At 43.9% G+C, this 22,907-nt stretch overlaps 2 protein-coding genes across 4 annotated transcripts in view; both read right to left on the bottom strand.

Annotated features, from left to right (window-relative positions):
• The window catches only part of igf2r (insulin-like growth factor 2 receptor), a 30,401-nt gene extending 18,933 nt beyond the window's left edge, over positions 1 to 11,468 (bottom strand). The window contains exons 1-15 of one of the 2 annotated variants that reach the window (XM_061812240.1): positions 11,193 to 11,468; positions 9,799 to 9,938; positions 6,475 to 6,593; positions 4,924 to 5,022; positions 4,664 to 4,796; positions 4,372 to 4,483; positions 3,670 to 3,778; positions 3,438 to 3,597; positions 2,363 to 2,552; positions 1,864 to 1,967; positions 1,609 to 1,773; positions 1,327 to 1,473; positions 1,018 to 1,173; positions 718 to 855; positions 482 to 632 (exon numbers count right to left, since the gene is read on the bottom strand). In XM_061812240.1, coding sequence (XP_061668224.1) covers positions 482 to 632; positions 718 to 855; positions 1,018 to 1,173; positions 1,327 to 1,473; positions 1,609 to 1,773; positions 1,864 to 1,967; positions 2,363 to 2,552; positions 3,438 to 3,597; positions 3,670 to 3,778; positions 4,372 to 4,483; positions 4,664 to 4,796; positions 4,924 to 5,022; positions 6,475 to 6,593; positions 9,799 to 9,938; positions 11,193 to 11,341 — 2,072 coding nt within the window. In that variant the 5' untranslated portion in view covers positions 11,342 to 11,468. Of the gene's footprint in view, positions 1 to 481; positions 633 to 717; positions 856 to 1,017; positions 1,174 to 1,326; positions 1,474 to 1,608; positions 1,774 to 1,863; positions 1,968 to 2,362; positions 2,553 to 3,437; positions 3,598 to 3,669; positions 3,779 to 4,371; positions 4,484 to 4,663; positions 4,797 to 4,923; positions 5,023 to 6,474; positions 6,594 to 9,798; positions 9,939 to 10,276; positions 11,049 to 11,192 lie in introns of those variants that run through there. The other variant, XM_061812241.1, reaches the window with a different exon arrangement.
• A 2,484-nt stretch (positions 11,469 to 13,952) lies between these two features.
• Positions 13,953 to 22,907, bottom strand: part of wasf1 (WASP family member 1) — a 36,870-nt gene continuing 27,915 nt past the window's right edge. For both annotated transcript variants that reach the window (XM_061812933.1, XM_061812934.1), the window contains 4 exons: positions 21,181 to 21,344; positions 19,007 to 19,192; positions 17,139 to 17,719; positions 13,953 to 15,836 (listed from right to left, as the gene is read on the bottom strand). In XM_061812933.1, coding sequence (XP_061668917.1) covers positions 15,679 to 15,836; positions 17,139 to 17,719; positions 19,007 to 19,192; positions 21,181 to 21,344 — 1,089 coding nt within the window. In that variant the 3' untranslated portion in view covers positions 13,953 to 15,678. The remainder of the gene's footprint in view (positions 15,837 to 17,138; positions 17,720 to 19,006; positions 19,193 to 21,180; positions 21,345 to 22,907) is intronic.

Raw genomic sequence — 22,907 nt, 5'->3', positions numbered from 1 at the left:
CAAGAGAGAGAGAGAGAAACACAAATAAATACAAAAATAAAATATTTTGGGCACCACGGTGGAAAAACTGGCTAGACTGTTGGCCTCACAGTTTACAGGTTCGAATCCCGGCCCTGCCTGTGTGGAGTTTGCATGTTCTCCCCGTGCCCGCGTGGGTTTTCTCCGGGTAGTCCGGTTTCCTCCCACATCCCAAAAACATGAATCGATCGGAGACTCTACATTTCCCCGACGTGTGATTGTGAGTGCGACTGCCGTCTGTCTCTATGTGCCCTGGGACTGGCCGGCAATCCAGTTCAGGGTGTACCCCGCCTCCTGCCCACTGACAGCTGGGATAGACTCCAGCAATCCCGCGACCCTTGTGAGGATGAGTGCATATGCTTCTTGAAAAGTGTGCAATTGGGACAAAAGTACAAATTCATTAAGACCCAGTGACAATAAAAAACTTGAGGATGTGAATTCAGCCCATTTTGTTGTCTTTTACCTTTTTTCTACCTGGCAGGCACCGGCCCTTTCAGGACAGGTGGCGGCTGTGACCGGTCCGCACACGTTGATGTAGTAGTCGTAATTGGCGTTGGTCAAGTTGTAATAGCCGCCGTCCGCCTTGGTGAGCGGCGACAAGTCGAAAGAGAAGCCTGGCGAGTGAAAACGTGCAATCGCTTACTTCCAGCTCATCCAAACGGCGAACTCAATGCGTGGTCGCATTTTTAAGCAGCGTACCAGCCTGCTGGTCTTCCACCTTGCAGTCGTCCCCCTGCGTCTTGGAGAGGACGCACGCGGCCGCGGTGTACCACTCCAGCTCGTACACGCAGCGATCCGACGAAACGCCGCGGAGGACCGGGGCGCTCTCCAGATCACCTGCAAGAGACACAAAACATCGAATGATTCTTTTGTCTTTTGATTGTTCGGAAAGTGAAAAGGGGACACGTGAGATTAAAATCGCAATTGTGATTTTTCAGATTTTCATTTGACCAGGCCTGACTGATAATTTCGCGTGACGATCGTCATCGTGAAGCCCACCTGGTTTGCACTTGAGCGTCAGGATCGTTTGGAACTTTGTGGTCGTGTGGCTGCACAAGTCCCCGTCAGTGTACACCAGCCGGATGTCGTTCCCCCTTTCGGTCTTCTGCGGGGATGACAGGAAGCTGCCCAGACTGATCATCTTCTGGTCCTTGTCTGAAACAACAAAAACAGCACCAAAGAATAAAACCCACCAGACATCCTCCGCTTTGTTACAATCGATGGAACAGAAAACAAGTGGAAGACAGGTTTTGGAGGCTCCTATGTGTTCAATAGCGGATGTATTGACAATTAGGAATCACTCCTTACCTACGGCACAAATGGCGGCGTTCTCCGGGCAGCCGGCAGCACCTCCGGCCTGGACAACTTTATGGCAAACGTTAAGGTAGAAGCGTTTCAAGTCGGATTCCCGGGATTCGGCATCCACTGCTTCCCAGTTCCCCTTCAACTCTGACCCTGGGGAAAAAAAAAAGAGAGAGAGAGAGAGAGAGAGAGAGAGAGAGAGAGAGAGAGAGAGAGAAAGAAATCCTATTTTGGATTCCCAGCTATAGCGCACACATCGATCTTATCTTGTCAACCGTGAAAACTCACCAGGTAAGCGCGTAAGGGTCGAAAGATCATAATGCTTGCCGCCATCCGCAACCTGGCACAGAAGATCCTCCTTCTCCTTGACGCAGGCGTACGAGGTCTCCCAGTTAAAGTAGTACGTGCAGTCCGTCTCCCCGACAAACACCGGCGCCCCCACGCCGCCGTTGGCTGAGAAAAAGAAAAAATAAACACCCTGCAATCGAAATCAGGATCAGCCGGGGGGACGCCGGCGCTTGAGGTCGGACTGAAGCTTCTCACATGCGTTCCTGCTGCACTCGAAGTTGATGATGGTCATCCTCTGGAAGCCCGTGGAGCACCGGGCACCGTCGGGGTAAATGAGAGTCAGGTCGCCGTCTGAGTAACTGAAAGAAAACATTCAAGATTAATTAAAAAAAAAAAAAACAATTCTGTCATTGAATTGTGGAAATGGTTTGAATCAGTTAATTAAATTGTGTAAAATGGTAGGATTAGTTGCATTTGGAAAATGTCTCCTATAGGATTTTTATTTTTCTCCAAAGAAAATGTGAACTGTTGTGAATGTGAAAAATAGTTGCCCGGATCTCCTGAATGAATTGAAGATCTGGAAGTTGGAACGTTTTGAAAGAGTTATGTGGAATGAGCAGAAGGGGGGGGGGGCATCAAAACTGAATAATACAGAATAACCTGTGTGTTGCAAAATTTTATGTTCTCTCGCTCTCTCTCTCTCTCTCTCTCTCTCACACTCGGCCAGTTCTCGCATACATTAAACAGAAATTACCGGAGCGTCTGGTTTTGGTATCTCCCGGCCACCTTCTTGACGTCCGTCTTCTTCACCTGGCAGGAAGAAACAAAGTCTCCCAGGTTGCTGCATTCGTCCGAGGGCACTTTCCCGCACACGTTCAGGTAATAAATGTAGCTCTCCGTCCCGTCGCTGCTTGAGGAATGGGCGTAGTAGGGGTGGTCTGCGGCTGGACACAAACACACACAAGCGGATTTGCACAATTTTAGCGATTAATTCAGGTGAATTTATCTTTTTTTTTCCCCCCAAATTAAAAAAAAAAAAATTCTGCTTGCACTAACAACGTAGCTGCGAACAAAGAAGACATCGTAAAAATGAAGTGCTGGGAACCCATCCAATTCTTCCAGCAGCTAATTTTTTTTTTTTTTAAAAAGAAACGAGTGTAACCACTTTAACTCAAACAGAGTAGAGTCACGTCAGGAAATGTTGACCTAAGATCTGTGCGTCACAGCCGCAAATATTTTACTGAGGTCGCCTTGCACCACCCGAACAAACTCAAAATGAGAAAAAAAAAAGTGTAAGAGAGCTGGAGGGTGTGTGATGTTATGCAAAAGAAATGCTTCAGCTGTGACGGGCAGGTTGAAGGTTCCATTTCAGGGCACATTGTTGAATCCTTAAAATGCAGAATTAGGATTGTGTTCAGAGGTGTTAAGACAAAATACACATTTAAAGTAAGCACTTATTTTAACAGTGTCAGTTGAGAAATAAAAATATTTCAATTAATTCTGTGGAGGTTAATGCAGGTTAATCTTTTGGGAGAAAAAAAAATGTCATAACTTTCTTTGGTATCAGGATCCCAGTGGGGGGAGCAAAAACAAAATTTGTCCTGTATAATGTCAATGTCATTTTTTTTTTTCTTCAACTGAAGGGAGAACAATCAAATCGGAATCAGATTTTTGTAATAATATTATGAATAAAATAATATAAATGGACCTGGTAAAATTTTATTTTATGAATGTGTCGCCAATCCCTTGCGGAAGTCATTGAACATTTTTTTTTTCCCCCAGTTTAAATTCCAAAGGCAAAAGGAGGTGCCGGCGATCGGGCGACTTACAGCTCAAGGTGAGCGGCGTCAAGTCGACGGAGATGTCGTGCTGCTCGCTGGTGAGCTTGCACGTGCGGCTCTCCAAGTAATCCCTGTGGCAGGCGTACTCCGTCGCCCATTCCACCTCGTAGCGGCAGTTGGCCTCCGCCGTCATCTTGGGGGTGCTGCCCTGCGGCCGGGAGAAGACGCGTCGAGCCACTGGCGCGCGTGTGCGGCGGGTAGAAAGACGAGCGTAACCCACCGAATGTCTGCTCGAAGGACACACGAAGGTGATGGTGACGGCGGGCGAGTGTCCGTTGCAGAAGGCCGGAGGGGTCACGTCGGCGTTCACGCTGTACTGCAGCCTCAGTCTTTGCAGAGGAAACCAGGGAACGACTCATTCACAAGTACTGACTGTGAAAAGAATGCTACAAAAGGAGGGGGGCGGGGGGGGGGGGGGCTTCACTTTGTAATTACTACTGTCAATAACTGCCACCTGCTGGATCGGAGTGGAAAATGTCACTCCACCTGAAAAATTAAACCCGTTAAGACATCCATCAAGCCATTTTCTTTGCCGCTTATCCTCACGACGGTCGCGGGGAGTGCTGGAGCCTATCCCAGCTGTCATCGGGCAGGAGGCGGGGTACACCCTGAATTGGTCGCCAAGCCAATCGCAGGGCACAAGAAGACAGACAACAGCCTCACTCACAATCACACCTAGGGGCAATTTAGAGCGTCCAATTAATGCTGCATGTTTTGGGGATGTGGGAGGAAACCAGAGTGCGTGGAGGAAACCCACGCAGGCACGGGGAGAACATGCAAACTCCACACAGGCGGGTCGGGGATCGAACCCAGGACCTCAGAACTGTGAGGCCAACGCTTCACCAGCTGATGCACCGTGCCTCCCCCGTTAAGACATATTTTACATTGTTTGGCTTTGGAAGTCCAGACTCGTTGGGGCTACCTGTCGTTGGATACGAGTTCTAAGGCCTTGGTGGGGGAACCCATGTTGTAGCCCACGTTCTTGGTGACCAGGCAGGCGGCAGAACCTTCCGGACAGCGCGTTTCTCGGCCACCTGATGGAGCGGAGGAACGTGTGACTTCACATGATACAAACTCACGGCGATACGTGTGTGGTTTGAAGTACAGCGCTGTGTTGAAAATGCATTTTTTTTAAAGACTTAAACCAAGAATTGCTGAATGTAGCACGAAGATGGTGAAGACACACTACTAAAATTTCACCGAGGGCAACTAACTGAGACTGCGGCAAATGTTGACGTAGAAGTCGACGTCGTCGTCGCCGTCGTCCACCAGGTACCCGTCGCTGACTTTGATCAACGGGCTGAGGTCGTGCTTCTTACTGTCCGAGTCGAAGGCGAAGCAGGGCACCTGAACAAAAACAAATATACAAAGGGGAAAAAAAACACACACACACACACACAAACAAACAAACAAACACAGTTAGATTAGCCACGAGGACTCCTCGTTTTTTTTTTAGATTCAAGACCGTCCTCACCTCTTTGTGTGGTTTGAACTTGTCGCTGCTGCAGGCCACGTAGGTCCTCCACTCAAAGTAGTGCATGCAGTGGGACACGGCCACGAACTCCGGCGTGCCCTGCAGGCAGTTAAAGGGGGACAAACTAAATTTAATCAAACTGTTGCGGGCCAAAATTCCAGGAACGCACGAGCCTGAGATACGTCGCATCAAAATGGCAACAAAGAAGGCTACAAAATCCGTTCGGCATCCGATTAATCGTGAGTTGACATTTTTTTAACATTTCTTTTCTTTTCAAGTCAGTCGCTTCTCTTTCTCACATTTGTCTGTTTTTTTTTTTTTTTTTTTTTTTTTTTTTTAAAGGAGCCCTGACAGAACATTTACTTGGCCGATTGTGACTTTCCATCCCCCGACCGTTTCTCGGCTTGACCCGCAGGAGATCGTGACGCGGGTTTGTTCTGCAGAAGCCGAAAGTGGCAAAAAAAGCGGCGGTTGCCGCAGAACCGCAGACAAAACGTGCAACGCCTGCTCGGCGTTTGCGCTCGCTTCCTCTCATTGTGGTTAAGTACATGCTAACAGTTGGAGCACCAGTGAAGATCAACAATTGATGTATTGTATATATTACTTATCATATCTTATCATATTACTTGCATTGTACGCTGTTTTGTCTTTTTTTGTCATTTTTATTATTTTATCCCGCTTTAAATGTTTTATCTCTTTGTTTTCAAATGCTTTTAATAATGTAAAGCACATTGAGTTACCTCATGTATGAAATGCGCTATGCAAATAAAAATTTGCTTTGCTATTGTGTTGATCTACTGTCTGATTTCCTGTAATTAGGGAAAATATTTCATATACATATTTTTGTAGTCCTGGTCAGTCTTTTTTGACCAAATAGTGTCACACTGTAATGGCAAAATATTCAATTTGGAGGCAAAGAACAATTTTCTAGACAAAAAAAGTTTTGACTGCAAGTAAATTAACTTTAAAGGCAAAAAAAAATATGATTTTGTGGTTGAGAAATATTGTCTTTTTTCAAAAAAAAATCAATTAAAAGTTTTCTGATGACAAAATATTCAATTATGAAGGGGAATAAAAAGCATTTTAGGTTCACAGTCTTTTTGTTACCAAATGTGTTTTAATAGTAATGCCACATTCACATGATTTTTTTTTTTTTTAAATCCAAAAAGCTACCATTTTATTTTTTATTCGTTTTTAAGTCCCAATATAGGTTTTTTAACAATTTTGAGGCAACTCACATTTTCATTGTCTAATGTTGGGCTGCCACTTTGTGACCAAATACTGTTTTCAGTCAAAATTGTGACCACGTATAGAGATTTGGAGCCCAAACGTTACTTTTTGTGGTCGACTGTTGGATTTCTATGCAGAAATACTGCACTTTGGATGCCTGAGATTCACTTTTTGTCAAAGAATAGCGCTCAGCGTGGGTCTGTGGGAACATGTGTGCGACATCAGAGGCAGAGGTCACCGAAGTTGGGCCTTGTGGCTCGCCCCGGTGTGCCTTGTGACTGACTGTTTGGGTGCGGGCCAACGCCGCCTCTCAGGTCTCACCATGGTTTTCCCACACTGGAAGCCGATGGTCGTCTGGACGTAGTTGTCATTTCCCGCGCATTTAACGGTGCTGTTGTAGTCCAGGACGGTTCCGGACAGCATCCGCAGGGACAGCTCACCTGCACAGCGTCAAGAGAAAAGAGCTGTTACAAGTGTGTCATGCTGCACGTAGCACGTCATTTTTAAAGGCTGAAATGATGCCATACTTCGGACATTCACTTGTCTCCTCACGGCAAGGCTTTAAAGCCAAGATTTGTGCGTCTACTTTTTTGGTACGGGGACTCCTCGGTCTACGACTGAGATCCATTCCTACAGTCGCAACTTGACTTGAATTTCGAATGAAGTCAAGATTCCACCGTTAAAGCCAGAATTTACATTAACATACCTTGCATAAAAAACAAATACATTGAAATAAACGAGATGTACTTAGCATAAATGCTGAGGTGGATGAAGAAGAAGAAGAAGAGGAGGCTGTGCTTAGCTATTACGAAGGAACCTGGTCCTTAATCCTCTTCATCTTGACAAGTATCAAGGAACCACGTTTTCTGATCATCGTATCCAACATAAGAACGGAACCCGTTACATGCGTTAAAATACAGCCTTTGTCTTTAATAATTGTCACCAGGGTCAACCGATTGAAGCCTCTGTGGTGTTGCTATCTCTCCTTTCATGATCTTAACCTTTGTTTCCATGGTCATTGATTTTCTTTTGGCATTGCTAAAAGACGCAGCTTTCTTCTTTGGGGCGATAATGTTTAAAAAGGAGGGTGAAAAATGCGAAGATACTCCCGGCGCACAAACACGGACAAGCATTAGCCAGACAAAAAGGCGGACGGGCGTTGTAAAGTCAAAACGAGGACTACCTGTAATTGAATTATTCGAGATATTCAATTTTACACCTGCATGACACAACAACGCTCCACGCCAGCAGGCCGTCTTGGCGGTTTAAAAAGTGTTCCCTCCACTTATTTAATAAACCGACGTCATTTAAGCGAAAATGGCTTTTTCAGAGTCCGCTTGAAAAATAACATTCGCCCCGTCACCCGAGCTGAGCCCCGCGCCCTTTTTAAGAAAAACATTTTTGTAGCAGCTGCCATGTTTGACCTCGGCCTAAATAAACTGCAGTGGGAAACGTTTTGCGAGAGCAACCTTTTCAACATATCCAGCAGCTTCGTACACGACATTTGGTAGCTACCAAAACCCCCCAAAAAATAAAAAATACATGTGCAATGTTGCACTTCAAGCTCACATATGTTTTGGCAACATAGCAATTTTGTTGATCATTTTATTTACTGCTATTACAACTTTACTACCGCGTCAGCACAAGTAAGCGACTGGAGCGTTTGGACTTCCGCAGCACCGAGCGACCCGTGTAACGCGACGGTTCTAGTCTCATACCTTTGACTCCCAACGCTGCAATTTAGGCCAGTGTTTTGCTCTTATTGAAAGGAAATGAGCCATAAAAAGAACATTACACAAAAGGGTGACTCAGTAACCCCTGCTAAAAAAAAAAATGGGTTGTGTACATATGTGCTCCGTTTTTGTGTCGTCAACGTGATGGAAAATATTAGAAAACTCATTATTAATGTTGAACAACTGTTTCCAGGCATTGGGGCTATTGAAATATTAACAAAAAAAAAAAGAAATTGCTGGTAAATCCACAAAAAACCATTCAAGAGGAAGACAATTGTGCTCACTTTTGACACCAGAGGTATTCATTTATCAAAGCTTATGATGTATATTGTACATATGTCAGGAAAACCGCATGCGAACATTAGTTTTAGTGGAAAATAATTGTTTTTAAAAAAAGAATCATCCACACCGCAACGCTCCAAGAATTATAATGCTGATGATAAACATGACGCATGTTTGTTTTAGCATGTTGGTAGTTAGCATGTGGTCATACATGTTTAAAATTTCCAGACTGGTTTTATTTGTTTATACAGCAAAACTCTTAGTTTAGATTCATGCGACTTGGGATGAAAACAGCCACGATAACGTTCTCAAATCGTTAATCGCTTACTTAGTCACCTGAGGGTGCTCAGTTAGCACAATAACATTAGCAATAGCGCGTGAAGCTAACAGGGCAAAGGTAAATGTTACTGATATGTTCCCCAGGATCCTCCGAAATCGTTGCAGTCTTGTGACAACTTGCTGGCGTCTAGCACAACTATTAGTGTGATCAACAAACACCAGCTTTGCTCTGTTGTGCTAATTTGTGCTGCTTTATTGGCACATCACTTGACCCCACGTCACGAGTCAAACAGACTGTAGGTGAAATTCCGCATTAGAGGGACCGTAAAAAAGTATTTTTATCCAGTTTTGCCGCTTCCACACATTTTAAAAACATTATGTTTACATTACGTTCGGTCCTCGTGCATTTTACTATTCGATTAATAGATGCTGTCAAAGTGCATCGCGACTGTGGCTTTCCTTCCCCCAAGGTTTGGCGTTACTCCAAGCACGTGGATTGGAAAACCCATAAAAAAAAACAAAAAACAGTATTTTCCACAACAGACATACGGTAGATACGGATCAACCAAAGTCAGAAAAAGGCAGAAAACTACAACGTAAAACTAAGAAGACAAACGGGGGCAAATTGCTCGTTTCTGTACAATACAGGCCCGTTGTGTCCACGTCATTCCTGCAGCGCGGCGGAAAAAGCCGTAAAACATGTTTAGCCGTGCGGCTGTCACGGGACACATGGAGAGAGGCATAAAGCAATCAGCGCCGTTAAATGTTTGCTGAAAGTCGACGCTGCCCTCGATCGGGAGCAACTTAGGCTGTGAGATAAGGCCACAAAATAGTCTCCGATTTTTCTTTAAGATTCCCTCCCCCTCCCCCCCAATAAATAAATAAATCTCCCATCCACAACAGTGTTCATTCGAAAAAAAGTTAGAATAATATCCCTTACGTCAAGATATAAACAGTGAATCATTGCCCCCGAGATATCTCACAGGGGTTTAAATCGTTGCTTTTGCAGTGCAAAAATAATTTCACTCATGTCTGTTATTTTTCAGGAAACTACAGTCGCTAGTCACCCATTTTTTTAATAGTTGGAAAAGTCACTGACTTGGCAACGTCGACTGCGCTTTAGTAAATTAGTTTCACTCTTTTCGGAGCTGTGTTGCTAGTGTAAGCAATGCAGGACAGCGAGGGAATGCTTTGAACTGCAGAAACCACTGAACAAAATATTGTAAAAAAAAAAAAAATAATAATAATAATTCCCTTTGGACAAATAAAATTGAATTAATTGATAAAGCAATTATTTGCCGGGCCCTAGGAGAAAGACACGAGAGGAGATAAAAGGACGCTACGGACTCACCGACGGATTGGTAAACATCGCTGGTCAGGTTGCGGGCGCAGACAGCGGCGCCGTCGCCGCAGGGTGTGGACGGCGACGAATCGCACAGTTTGAGAGTGTAGCTTATTTTATTATCCAGGTCGATGGCCTCCCATTTGTAGCTATGGCAAGAAAAAAAAAGGTTAAGATAGTGTTTCACTTTATAACATTAACCTCTGTGACTTGTTTTTGTTGTTTGGCTTTGGACGGTGTTCTGCATTTTGGCAGGCAGTATCGGTGCTTATTGTGAGAGTCTGTAAATCAGCAGCCATGTTTATAACAGCTCTGTTAACTTTCTTCTTTCTTTAAACCCCTTTAATTGTTTTGTGTCTCGCTAAATTGTTTGTATAAACTTCACCGACAGAGAGGAATAAATGTGGCAGGAGATTTGAACCATTACTTGTCAATGCGTGCAACGACAAACTACCCCATCCGAGAAAACTGAAAATGTTTCGTTTACATCCGAGCTGCACCAAACGCGAGTGACGTGACGTCAACCATCATAGCGACTCGTCATATTAAAATTTCAGCATGCCGGCATGTCCCCTGGGAATGAGAAAAGGAATAAAACACTTCACTTTGTGTATGACAAGTTTCAATGTAAAGAGAGCTCTTGTGTAAATTTGATTTAAAAAAAAAAACCCATCGTTTTCTTTGTGAATTTTTTGTTTTTTTTTGTATTTATCACACTGTTTTGTGATGTGTTTGTTAAAATGCTCTATAATTACAGTTGCACTGCCCCAGTAAAAATATTTCACCATTCTAGATCCTTGGGAAGTGATGTAAATTGTCGGGGATTTAAAAAAAAAAATGCATAATTTATAGTAGCATTTTTATTTTATTATTATTTGCATAGTTCTCATTTGTATGGACTTGAATTTGGTTCAAAAGTACTGTTTGGCACTTAGTTGGAGGATGTCATTGTATTTCATCTCGCTGGCGTGTCAATATTTAGTGTTTTGTTGGCGCTCGGTCGGAGATGCTAACGAGCCCGCACGGCGCATGTTGTCGAGCGGTTAGCCGTTAGCTTGAAACACAGCCAGCCGAGCTCCGGCGGCCACAAAAGTGGGGCCGAAAAGAGCTCGCGAAGCTTCTCGAGGCACTCGAGCCGAGACGAACGTCATTATTGTGAAAATAATGACGGTTAAAATCGTAAGAATAAAGTTGACAAGAAGATGAAAGCAATGGCTGACTCATGTTGACCAGTCCCCAGTTTGAATGTCAAGAGGCGGTAGTGGATCACGTGACCCAGCAGCCACTTCAGTGTGTGATTAAGCAAGTTGATATTTTTATGATATTTATTTGTAGTTCGTTTGGATAAAGCCTACGTGGGGGGGAGGGGGGGGTCCTTGTTTGCCGTGGAGGTGTGTTTGTACCTGCAGAGGTCCTGGTACCACAGGCTCGCCTCCTCCGCCGTAGCCGTCGTCGTCGCTCCGGAGGGGAACAAGAACCATCCCGCACAAGCCACCAAGCAAAGCAGCCGCCCGAGAGGCGAGCCGCGCCGGTCGCGCTTCGGTAAAAACATCCTCGAGCGGGGCTGCCCGTTCAGCGGGACGACATGATAAACAGAAGAGGAATAGCTCGGGAGGAAGTGAACGCATCACCTGATAAGGGGACGTCACATGACTGTCGTGTTGCTCGGGCGCGCCGCCTTCAGGAACATGGGACATTTGGCCACTTTTCGCAGGCCGTACTGTACTGTACTACAGTGTTGGAAATTGGAGGAGGGAAAACATTTTTTAACAGATATAGTGGAAAAACATCTAAATTAATATTTTGAATTGATTAACCACCCATATATCAAGTAAAATTATATACAGCAGGCAACATATTTGCGACTTTGGTCCCCGACCTTGGCAAAATTCACCTTTTTCCAAGGGAAAGTTTGCAATTAAAAAAAAATAAAATCCCCTTTTGTATTTTTTTTTTAAAACAGTGAACTCACACTGACAGTGATACATTGATAAAATGACCTTTAAAAATGAGTAAGTATAATGTGAAGGATACATAACGTAATTTAATTAAAATGGTGGGTGGCTGATTGCCACTTGGAACCAATTCCAGTATAACGGAAATTAGCTTCCTTTTCCACAAAATTATGGAGTTAATCTCTCCAATTTGAGTGAGGAGAACCAGCCTGTTTTATAGCGCCACCTGTTGGAGGAAAAACTCAGAACTGACTCGGCTGCCCCAACGTGACCTAGTTTTTAGGGGTTTTTTTTCACTTTGACGTATTTTTACACGTCGACCCTTTCAGATTTGCAAGTAATAAAAAAAAAACTTAAAGGAGGCAATTTGCCAATGGTGCTTGTAGTGTTATTATTAATAATAATAATAAAACGCATGGTGCATTTCAGGTTATTTGTGCTTGTTACAATCCCGCAATATTGAATTCGATTGATGTTCTGCTGTGTACGTTTTTACAGATTTGCCTTTTTTTGTTGTCTGCATCCTGACTCCAACGCAATTCCAGCGCTCCCACGGCCCTCGTGAGGATAAGCGGCTCCGAAAACGGACGGATGGATGGACTTTATTTTAGCTAATTAGGAAGGGTTCCATATGTCCAATAAGGTGAATAACCACTGCCCAGTGTTTATCTTATTTTTTTTTTTTTTTTTGCTTTTTTCCTCAATGAGTTTAACTCTAACACACACCCCAAAAAAAATTGTAAAATGGTTTTGTACATACGCTGGTTATTTTTATTTTATTTTTATTTTTTTGGAACGCAGAAATGCAAGTCAATCAGGCCAAAAAACACAACTCAAGCTGTCCACTTCACGCTTCCTCTTTTCCCCGCTAGGGGTCGCCAACAGCGCGTCATCTTTTTCCCATGACAGCTTCTCTCGAACATCAACATCCATCAACCTTCTCTGCAGTATTCCTCACGCTCTTTTTTTCCACGCAAATCCATCTTCATCACCTTTCCACCAATGTAGTACTCACTTTGCCTCCTCTGGACGTGTCCAAACCATCCGAGTCTGTAACTTTGCTGGATCGGCGGCCACGGCTGCTGCATTGATGACATGCCCCACTGCACCTTAAGAAAATTGAATTTCCACTTTCACCAGAAAAAAAAAAAGTTTGTTTCCACCTCTTTCAGTCTTTTAGTAAACGGCCGTATCGGATCGGTTCTCTAGAAACATCAGTTTCTGACCAAAAAAAATGGGAGAAAATGAAAATTGCTGACGACTATCAGTGTGAAAGCACCTCAAAATTTTTGTGAGTCCTGGTGTGTAGGGTCAATTTCGATTTATCTCACAGGTCGTTCAACATGATGAATATGAAGAGAACTAGCTAGCGAGCTTTAGCGAAAGGGGGGACTACACCCTGAACTGGTCGCCAGTCAGTCAGTCGCAGTGCAGATGAGCGGGAATCGAACCCACGCTGCAATCACCAAAGTCAGGCGTGTGTACCGCTACGTCACGGGTGTCAAACTCATTTTTGTAGCGGGCCACGTTGTAGTTACAGATGAACTGTGAAACCATGAAAATCTTTCGCTTCATCCGATTTACACATGCAAGGGTGATGCGTTTTTCAACTATTGAGGATGTTTGGTAACACACAAATCCTTGCAATATCTCACCGTTATCATACACGAGATAGAATTGAGATGGCACGCTGTGGCGACCCCTAACGCAGCGATTTCCAACCTTTATAGCGCCAAGGCACATGTTTTACAATTGGAAAATCCCACAGAACACCAACAAAAGTAAATGTCACCAAAAATGGAGAGAATAATTAATGTATGTACTTCCTGCCATCTACTAGAAGAGGATTTTTTGGTTCTGTCATTGTCGCTCACTGGCATAAGTAGCAATTACATAAAATTTTGGTACAGATTTTAACAAAAAAAATTTAAAAAGTTTATACGCTTCGCGGGCCACATAAATCATGCACCGGGCCAGATCCGGCCCCCCGGGCCTTGAGTTTGACACCTGCGCACTACACCATCGGTGACTCGGGTTCCTACAAGTGTGTACAATTTATAAAATATAACGTGTGCATTTTGTACTCTGTAAAAGACATGGGTAATATCTCCTTGGGGGAAAAAAGATTTTCTGATGGAACAGATTTTTATTAATTCAAGCAAACTAACAGTTACATAACTTACATAATATTGTTTTTTTTTTTTTTTTTTGTCATCTCTTCCAAACCAGGCATTTCTCTTCACCCCTCCCCAAAACACAGAAACAGCAAATCCACACAAGCGCAGGCAAGTAGTAACGGCACGATACATTCATCAACTCAACAACACGTTTCGGACAATAAGGCGAGCTGGACGAAAGAAAGAACCGACGGACGGGCGGGCGGGCGGACGGACGGACAGAAACCATGGCTGGCGTTTTCTTTTTCCCGTCTTTTGAGCGGCGCAAAATGTCTTCCGCGGATTGCCGCTGCAAAAGCAAACGAGGTAAGGCCTCTCGCTACGCGGTAAAGGGGAATCTGTGTGTGTGTGTGTAAGTGAAAGCTGCCTTCATTGAGGTCGGACCTGCACTCAAACTCCGCACGCTTGATATGAACAGGGACATCCAAGTCTCCGGACTTGTTGAGAACTAAAGATGGGCTCGGGTATCCCCCCCCCCCCAGCCCCCATCCCCGCTCCATCTTTGGCTCCCTGGAGTGAAAGGTCAGTGGGTGGGCGCACACACACACACACCACAACAACACACAAATTGTTCCCAAGCCAAGGACCCCCCCCCCCCCCGCCCCCGCTAAGAAAACGTGTGAAATGCAACATGCCTTCATATCAGCTTTTTAATTTTTTTACCCTGATTAAACCAGGGGTGGGGAACTTTTTGAACATTATTTGGACTTTTGTTTTTTTCTTAACGTTCCTCTGAGGTGTCATTTTGAAAATTCAGTTCCGTATTACTGGAGTTGTCGCATATTTATTCTGATGAGGAATGAATCGCCTTCCTTGCCAGCCGGCGTGAAAATGGCTGAACATCTCACTCCTGGAAAAAGGAAAAAAATTAAATTAAAAAAATAAAAGAAAATTTAAAAAAAAAAAATCAGCCCCAATGCTGGTTACGTCGATCCGCACAAAATTGGTTGCACATGTCCATCATAACAAGATGCACAAAAAAAGTCTCAAGGAAAAAACAAAACCCAAACTGAGCGGGAAGTCGGCCATTTCCGGCAAAACCTTGCAAAGTGAAAATAAACATAATGAAATAAAATAAATAAAAGAAGTGTTGTTGACAAGCCTGCTGAATTTTAACAGTCCCAAAAAAATAAAACGCAGCTTGAAAATCGTGAAAATCACCGACGCTGTGGGCGTGTCCGGTAACCCGCCCGCTCCTCCGCTGTCAATCAGTTGTCCACGCCGCGACAACGAGGCACTCTAAAGCGGCCACATCGGCGCAAAGCCTTGGTCCGCGATGGCTGTCAAGAGGAACTTTTGGGGCGGGGGGTTTAAACGGAACATTTGAACAAAAACACCCCAAAAATTGCTGCTCAGCTCTCCGTTCCAGAGAGTTGGAACATATTAGCACCCGCCAACTTTGTGCCTGATTGACACAAAGTCCACCACGTCGGCAGTCGGACTTTTTTTTGTAGTGTTGAGGATTGCATAAAAAGCCGGATAAAATGCTCCAGCCTAACCTGCCAGAACCGGTCCACAGCCCTACTTTGGGTTTCCCACCCCTGATTTAAAAAAAAAAAAAAAAAAACATAGCGGCAGCGCAAAAAAACGGAACAGAACTTATCCCGGACCGCTAGAATGACGACAGCGACGACGACGAGGGAGACGGAGAAGATTGGGGGTTCTCCTTCCGGAACGGACGACAAGACAAAAAGGGGGAAAAAAAAATTGAACAGGACGACTACGAATTGTCAGCTGTCTGCTTCCTCTTCATTCAATCACTCCATCCAGTCGCCCTCGTCGAACTCCGACTCGTCCTCCGAGTCCGAGTACTCGACGGCGATGCGGCGGGACAGGATGGTGGCCACGTCGTTACCCACGCGCTCGTGTTTGGCCTCCTGCTCTCGCTGCTCCTCCACCTTTCTCAGCTGGATGCCTGAGGAGGTTTGAAAATCATAATCGGTATGGATTAATTGGAGTTTTATGAATAATCCATCAAGTCGTCCCTCGCTATATCACGGCTAACGGTTAACGGCCACGTCATTGAATCGACCGGACCAACACCAGCGCCTCACGTGCATATTTTGTATTTGTGTGCTGCATTAATCTCCCAAATACACAGTGAAGAAAATACATATTTTGAACACCCTGTTATATCCCAAGTTCTGCCACTTAGCAATCATGGAGGGTTCTGAAATTTTCACCGTTAGGTGCATGTCCGCTGTGAGAGAGATAATCTAAAAAGGAAAATTCTGAATTCACAATGTATGATTTTTTTAACGATTTTTTTGTGTGATACAGCTGCAAATAAGTATTTGAACACCTGTCAAGCAGCTAGAATGCTGACCTGTTAGTCCGCCGTTAAAGGTCCAACTCCGCTCCGAGTATAATCCTGAATCAGATGCACCTGTGTGAGCTGCATAAAGACACCTGTCCACCGTGTACAATCAGTAAGACTCAAATTTGTAGCATGGCCAAGACCAAAAAGCTGTCCAAAGAGAAACTTTTGTGGTCCGATGAGACCAAAATGGAACTTTTTGGTCATAATTTGGAGGAAGACGAACGATGAGTTCCATCCTAAGACCGCCGTCCCCACTGTGAAGCATGGGGGCGGTAGCATCGTGCTTTGGGGGTGTTTTTCTGCACATGGGACCGGACGACTGCATCGGATTGAGGAGAGGATGACCGGGGCCATAAGATTTTGGGGAACGACCTCTTTCCCTCAGTCTGAGCATTGAAGAGGAGTCGTGGTTGCGTCTTTCAACAGGACAATGACCCGAAGCACACAGCCAGGAAAACCAAGGAGTGGCTCCGTGAGAAGCACATCAAGGTTCTGGTGTGGCCTAGCCAGTCTCCAGACCTAAACCCAATGGAAAACCTTTGGAGGGAGCTGAAACTCCCCAGAAACCTGTCTGTGTGGAGGACTGGGCCAAAATCCCTCCTGCAGTGTGCGCAAACCTGGTGAACCACTACAAGAAACGTTTGACCTCTGTAATTGCAAACAAAGGCTACCGTACCAAATATTAACATTGGTTTTCCCAGGTGTTCAAATACTTATTTGCAGCTGTATCACACAGATAAATTGTTAAAAAAAAATCATACATTGTGATTTCTGGATTTTTCTTTCTCTCACAGTTGACATGCACCTACGATGAAAATTTCAGACCCCATGTTCAAATATGTATTTTCTTCACTGTACATAAATAATAAAATAAACATATGGTCATTGCGGCCGTACCCTTTCGGATGGCCTCCAGCAGGACGCTGCGGGCGTCGCTGATGGGGGGCAGATTGGCGGGATGGTGCCGCTTGCTTCCCAAATCGTGGATGTTGGCGTGGGGGGACGCGGCGGCCGCGGCCCCCGCCGAGGGGAAGGCCGGCACGGGCGCCGGCCCCGACGGACAGGGCGAGGAGCCCCGCGCTCCGCCCAGCGGGAGTGGAGGCGGCACCGGCGGGGGAGGCAGGGCGGAGCCGTCCGGCTGGGGCGAGAAACTCGCGTAGCTGCCGCCTTTCTCCGGGACCTGCTGGAGGCGGGCCGGGGAGGAAGAGCGGAGGGGCGGCGCCACCGGCGGAGGAGCCGGATGGAGCACGCCCGGGGCGATCTGGAGAGGCGCCGGGGGAGGGGGGATCGCCGGGGCTTGCTGATGCGTCGGCAGCGGGGGCACAGGAGGCGGCGGCGTGCCGCGCAAGCCGGAGGACGGGAGAGGCGGGGGCGGAGGGGGAAGAGGGGGCGGCGGGGGAGGAGGATGAGCGCCGGAGTTTAGGCCCGCCGGCCTCGCTGGAGACTGAGGTCTGCTGTCTGAAAAGCCAGAACTGGAACTGCGGGCGGGAAAAGAACGGCAGAGTAGATTCGTCAACTGTCGCACTTCCACGTGTTCCGCCGCACCTTCGTGCATTTGGCTGGATAGATACACACGCAACAAAAAAAATAATAATAATTCATCGTGGTCGGTAGAAAAAATGGATTGGACAGTCAGTCGTCCTACTAGAAATGGGGGGAATTTTGTGAATAAAATTCAAATTTAGCTGGGAAAAAAAAAGCTGATTTCTCATCTTCATTCTGGCAACCTTCACCCCCCCCCTTTCAATCATCCTTTTCCACTTTTCGTAAAATTACAAATTTATTTCCATAACATTAATGCTTTTTTGCATCCAAAATACTTGTTACTCAAAAACTAGCACAATTCAAATAAAATTCCTGTGAAGAAAAAGTCATTTCAACTTTCAACTTTATATGAAGATTTATTTTTTTCCCCAAGACAAAAAAAATTATTTTATGAGGAATGATACTGCATTCTTATGCAAATGATTATTTTGAGTAATATCGTGCCTTATCCCTCCAAAAATACATGCTTTTTATGAAAAACTCACTTTTAATCACATATTTAGTTTTTTAAGACATTTATTTTTAGTAAAACTCTATTTTAAAAAACACATTTTTATGTTGAAAAATATATTTTTTCCAAGATGTCTATTTTAGTTTTAATTTCACGCCAAATATTGACTTTTTAAGTCACCTCCCCCAGGAAAAGAGCTACACTTGATAATATTCAGCTCTTTCCCCATGAAGAAAAAGTCATTTCAAGTTGAACTTTTTACGAGGATTTTTTTTTCCCCCAAGACAAAAACAATTTTATGAGGAATACTGCATTATTATGCAAATTATTATTTTGAGGAATATTGTGGCTTTTCCCTCCCAAAATACATCCCTTTTATGAAAAACACTGTTCATGAAAAATTCACCTTTAATCACATATTTAGTTTTTTAAGACATTTATTTTTAGTAAAAATCTATTTTAAAAAAACACATTTTTATGTCTAAAAATATTTTTTTTCCAAGATGTCTATTTTAGTTTTAATTCAAGGCAGATATCTTATTTTTAAGTCATTCCCCCCCCCCCCCCAGGAAAAGAGCTACGCTTGATATAATTCAGCTCTTTCCCCTCCAGAACAAATAAGTCCAACTTTAGCCCAAAAACACATCCCAAAAATCACAAGAACACATCCATAAAATGATGTTTTAGTTCCCTCACTACTCCCGACTTTTAGCTTGCGAGGGATAAAAACAAAAACAAAAAACAAAAGGCCTTCAACTTCTGATCTCACCTGATGACCGAGGGCGGCTTGATCTCCCCCAGCAGGTGCACGCCGAGCGGAGGCGGCGGCGGCGGCGGGTCGTTGGGCCGCGAGTACGCTCTGTCGCCGCTGCGGCTCAGCAGCTCGTTCATCTGGCTGTAGGGCAGCGCCGCCAGCGAGAAGGGCCCGTCCAAGTTCTCCGTGTACAGCTGAGCCCTGGCGAGGCGACAAGCAAAAACGCATTTCGTCACGCCGTTCACGCCCGGGCCGCTGCTTCCGCATCGTCTCCCGTTAAGTAAGCAATCATCTATGCCGGACCAGCCATTTTCATATCATATTCTTCATTAATACCCAACTCCGGCGGGACTTGGGAGTCTTGCCGCGACATTAAGAAAATCAGAACTGTTCGGAAGCATCCAGAATGTCCTTACGGGACATTAGGTACAAATGCACACTCAAATGAGATTTGTCTAAAAAATTAAAAAAAATAAAATAAAATCTACTCTTTCAAAAAAAAAAAAAAAGTTAAACAAAAATAATAATTTCCAAGAGAAAATTTGCCACAGTCCAAAACAGGGCTACTATAGTAAAAAATATATTTTTACTGTACTGTAGATCAAAAACTATTTTTCCATAATAGAATAAACCCATGTATATTTGCATTTTTGTGCATTAATTTATAACTGTACTTTTTTTTTTTTAAACAATACCGCAGTGCCCTGAGTATTGTTTTCAAAATATGAGCCGCTATCCTGCCGATTTTGTGCTTTGACTTGTGGGCAAAAGTTTCGAGATACGCCGTATTGCGGCAGTGAACGCAACTCACTTCACAACAGACGCCGTTATGAATAGGTAATAAATCTTCAAAAAAAAAAAAAAGTCTTCTAGCTGTTTATTGCTGCAGTTGGAGTTTGCTGTCAAATTAAACATATAACAAAGAGGTTTAGATGTCGTAATAATAATGCAACAGGCTAATAATATGCACTTATGTCTAGGATATCATGCTTTAAGCAACGGTTGCTTGAACACAACCAGCGCAGCAGCACATGTAGCCAGAAAGCATCTCTTGCCGGCATATTTTCTTTATCTTTTCCCTAAAAGGACTAACATTACTTCAGTTTACCGAGTCAGAGTAATTGTGAATCTGTTATTTGTTTGTCTGCGTGCGTGACTATTATATTGTGTCACACATCAGAAGAAGCTGCAATGAATTAATCATCCATCCATCCATCCATTTTCTTTTACCGCTTATCCTCACGAGGATCGCGGGGAGTGCTGGAGCCTATCCCAGCTATCAACAGGCAGGAGGCGGGGTACACCCTGAACTGGTCGCCAGCGAATCGCAGGGCACATCAAGACAAACCACCAATCACACTCACAAACACACCTAGGGCCAATTTAGGGTGTCCAAATAATGTTGCATGTTTTTGTGGGATGTGGGAGGAAACCGGAGTGCCCGGAGAAAACCCACGCAGGCACGGGGAGAACATGCAAACTCCACACAGGCGGGGCCGGGATTGAACCCGGGAACTCAGAACTGTGAGGCCAACGCTTTCCAGCTGAACCACCGTGCCGCCTGATACACAAATAAATTGCTTAAAATGTATGCATATTTTTTATTGTTTACGTGCAGGATGTACAGGTTTTTACCTAAATAGGAATCTACCATTTGGAGATTGAGAACGGATTAAACTCATTTACACTATTTCCTATGGAAAAAAAACGCTTTGGAGGGTGACAAAATCGGGCATTTAACGCTTCACAAGAACGCATTATGTTCGAACTTCATCATGCTTTTGGAAAGTAAGTAATAGTGTTATTGTATTTTCTTTTTTGATAGCATTTCACATTCATTTCAATTAGGAAAAATGATTTGAGGTACAAATATTTTGAGCAACCAATATTGTTGCGGAATGAATTGAACTCTTATCTCAAGGCACCACTTCAGATGTAATACACGGACATACAGTGATGCCTCGGTTCTCGAGCACAATCTGTTACAGAAAACGGTTCGAGAAGTGATTTGTTCGAAAACCAAATCGATGTTTCCCATTACGATGAATGGAAAAAGAAATAATGCGTTCCAAGCCTAATTAATTTGGCTTTTTAAACCTTTTTTTTTTTTTTTTTTTTAAACAATGACGCAGTATGTCATTTTTTTTTTTTTTTTTTCATTTTTGGTGTACAACATTGTATGCACATACCTGTTGTCAGGGTAGCCGACGGAGCCGTTGGCTTCTCGGTGTTTGTCGTCTGTCACGTCCTGCGCCAATTCGGCGCCCAGTGCCAGTTTCTGCCACTCCTTCTTGCGGTCGTGCGGCGCCCGCGGCACCTTGTCGGTCTCCGGGGGCCGATCGATCCCCTTCAGCTTTGCATCACGGGAGGTCAAGGAAGAGAGGTGAACAGGTTAGTTTTGGTTTTGCGTTTGAGTTCAAAGAAACTGACTTTCCTGTAACCGCGTGTGAGGATTACGGCATAAACTCACTCGGGTAAAAATGGCTGACCAAGCGATGCTTCTTTTGTATTTGTTAGTCATCGTACATATTTAGCTCGTATCCATAAATGGGAGATTCTCGATAAAAACACTCAAGGTTCTCCTTAAACCCACACATCGGCAAACAATATCCTGTTATTTGCCGTTACTATTAGCTAGTAATATTTTTATTTTCATCGCTTGCCCCTCTCCACGCGGGTAAGGCCCGAGCCCGACCGTAAACAGCTGAAATCAGCGTATAATTGGCACATATTATATTCACTTAAAAAATGGGCTTTTTATATTAATTTTTGGAAAAAGTGGGGATAACCCTACCCCAAAAAATAAAACAAAAAAGGTTAAGAAATCCGGATGAATCTATGGTGCCAAACTGCGAGTATGCAAATACCACTGTATGTTTTTTTTTTTCCAAGATAAAGGTTATGTTGTTTTTGTAGTCCGTTTCTTTAGTTTTAAACTCCTCTTTTAGGCGGATTTGCTCGTTTTTGTCACATGTTTTTGCTTCGATTAAATGCACGTTGTGCCGCTCCTTCTGGTGTGCACTCCTTGACCACCTGGGGGCAGTATAATACAGACATGAATATACAGTGATGCCTCGGTTCTCGAGCGTAAGCCGTTCCAGAAAACGGTTCGAGAAGTGATTTGTTCGAAAACCGAATCGATGTTTCCCATTACAATGAATGGAAAAAGAAATAATGCGTTCCAAGCCTAATAAATTTGGCTTTTTAAACCATTTTGTTTAGCTTTTCCTGATAATAAACTGCATAGTAGAAATACATGTATAGTTTGAATGCTTTATATAATAAAATAATTTAAGAAATATATTTATTTCTTGCTTAAAATATATGTTTTAGTAGTAGAGTACGCCAGTTTTGGAGTGCATTGCCATATCTGTAGCAACTAGGCCCCCAGCCTTATAAACTTTTTTTTTTAATTAAAAAAAGTGTAGAATAACTTTAAACAAGCAACTTTTAGAAGAATGATTAGAAGAAAAACAACAGCCACTACCGGGACACATGTGGCTGAGTTCTAAGTGCGCTAGTTGCACTGCGCGCGTTATGTCATTTACGTTTTTTTTTTTTTTCCCAGGGGACATTCAAATTGACAATAAACAACGTGTCGTGGGTGGGTCAATTGCTCGAGCCACGTGCGATGTTATTTACGGGTTTTTTCAGGTTGCGTTCGAATACCGATTTTTGTTCGAAAACAGAAGCAAAAAAAAAAAAAAAAAAATTTTCGTTAGAAAACCGATTTGTTCGAAAACGGGGACGTTCTAGAACCGAGGCTTTGCTGTACATAGAGAGTGGCGACAACTCCTCATGAGTAATATTAATTATTTAAAAAAAAAGATATGCCTGTGCATATTGTTAAATGTATTATTTGTCTGTGTCTATTAGTTATATTATCTATGATCAAATACTTGTTGCTTTAAGGTTA

The sequence above is a fragment of the Syngnathoides biaculeatus genome, chromosome 23, assembly GCF_019802595.1.
Source record: "Syngnathoides biaculeatus isolate LvHL_M chromosome 23, ASM1980259v1, whole genome shotgun sequence".
Taxonomy (NCBI): domain Eukaryota; kingdom Metazoa; phylum Chordata; class Actinopteri; order Syngnathiformes; family Syngnathidae; genus Syngnathoides; species Syngnathoides biaculeatus.
The sequence above is the reverse complement of the archived record's forward strand: the minus strand, read 5'-3'. Positions and strand labels throughout refer to the sequence as shown.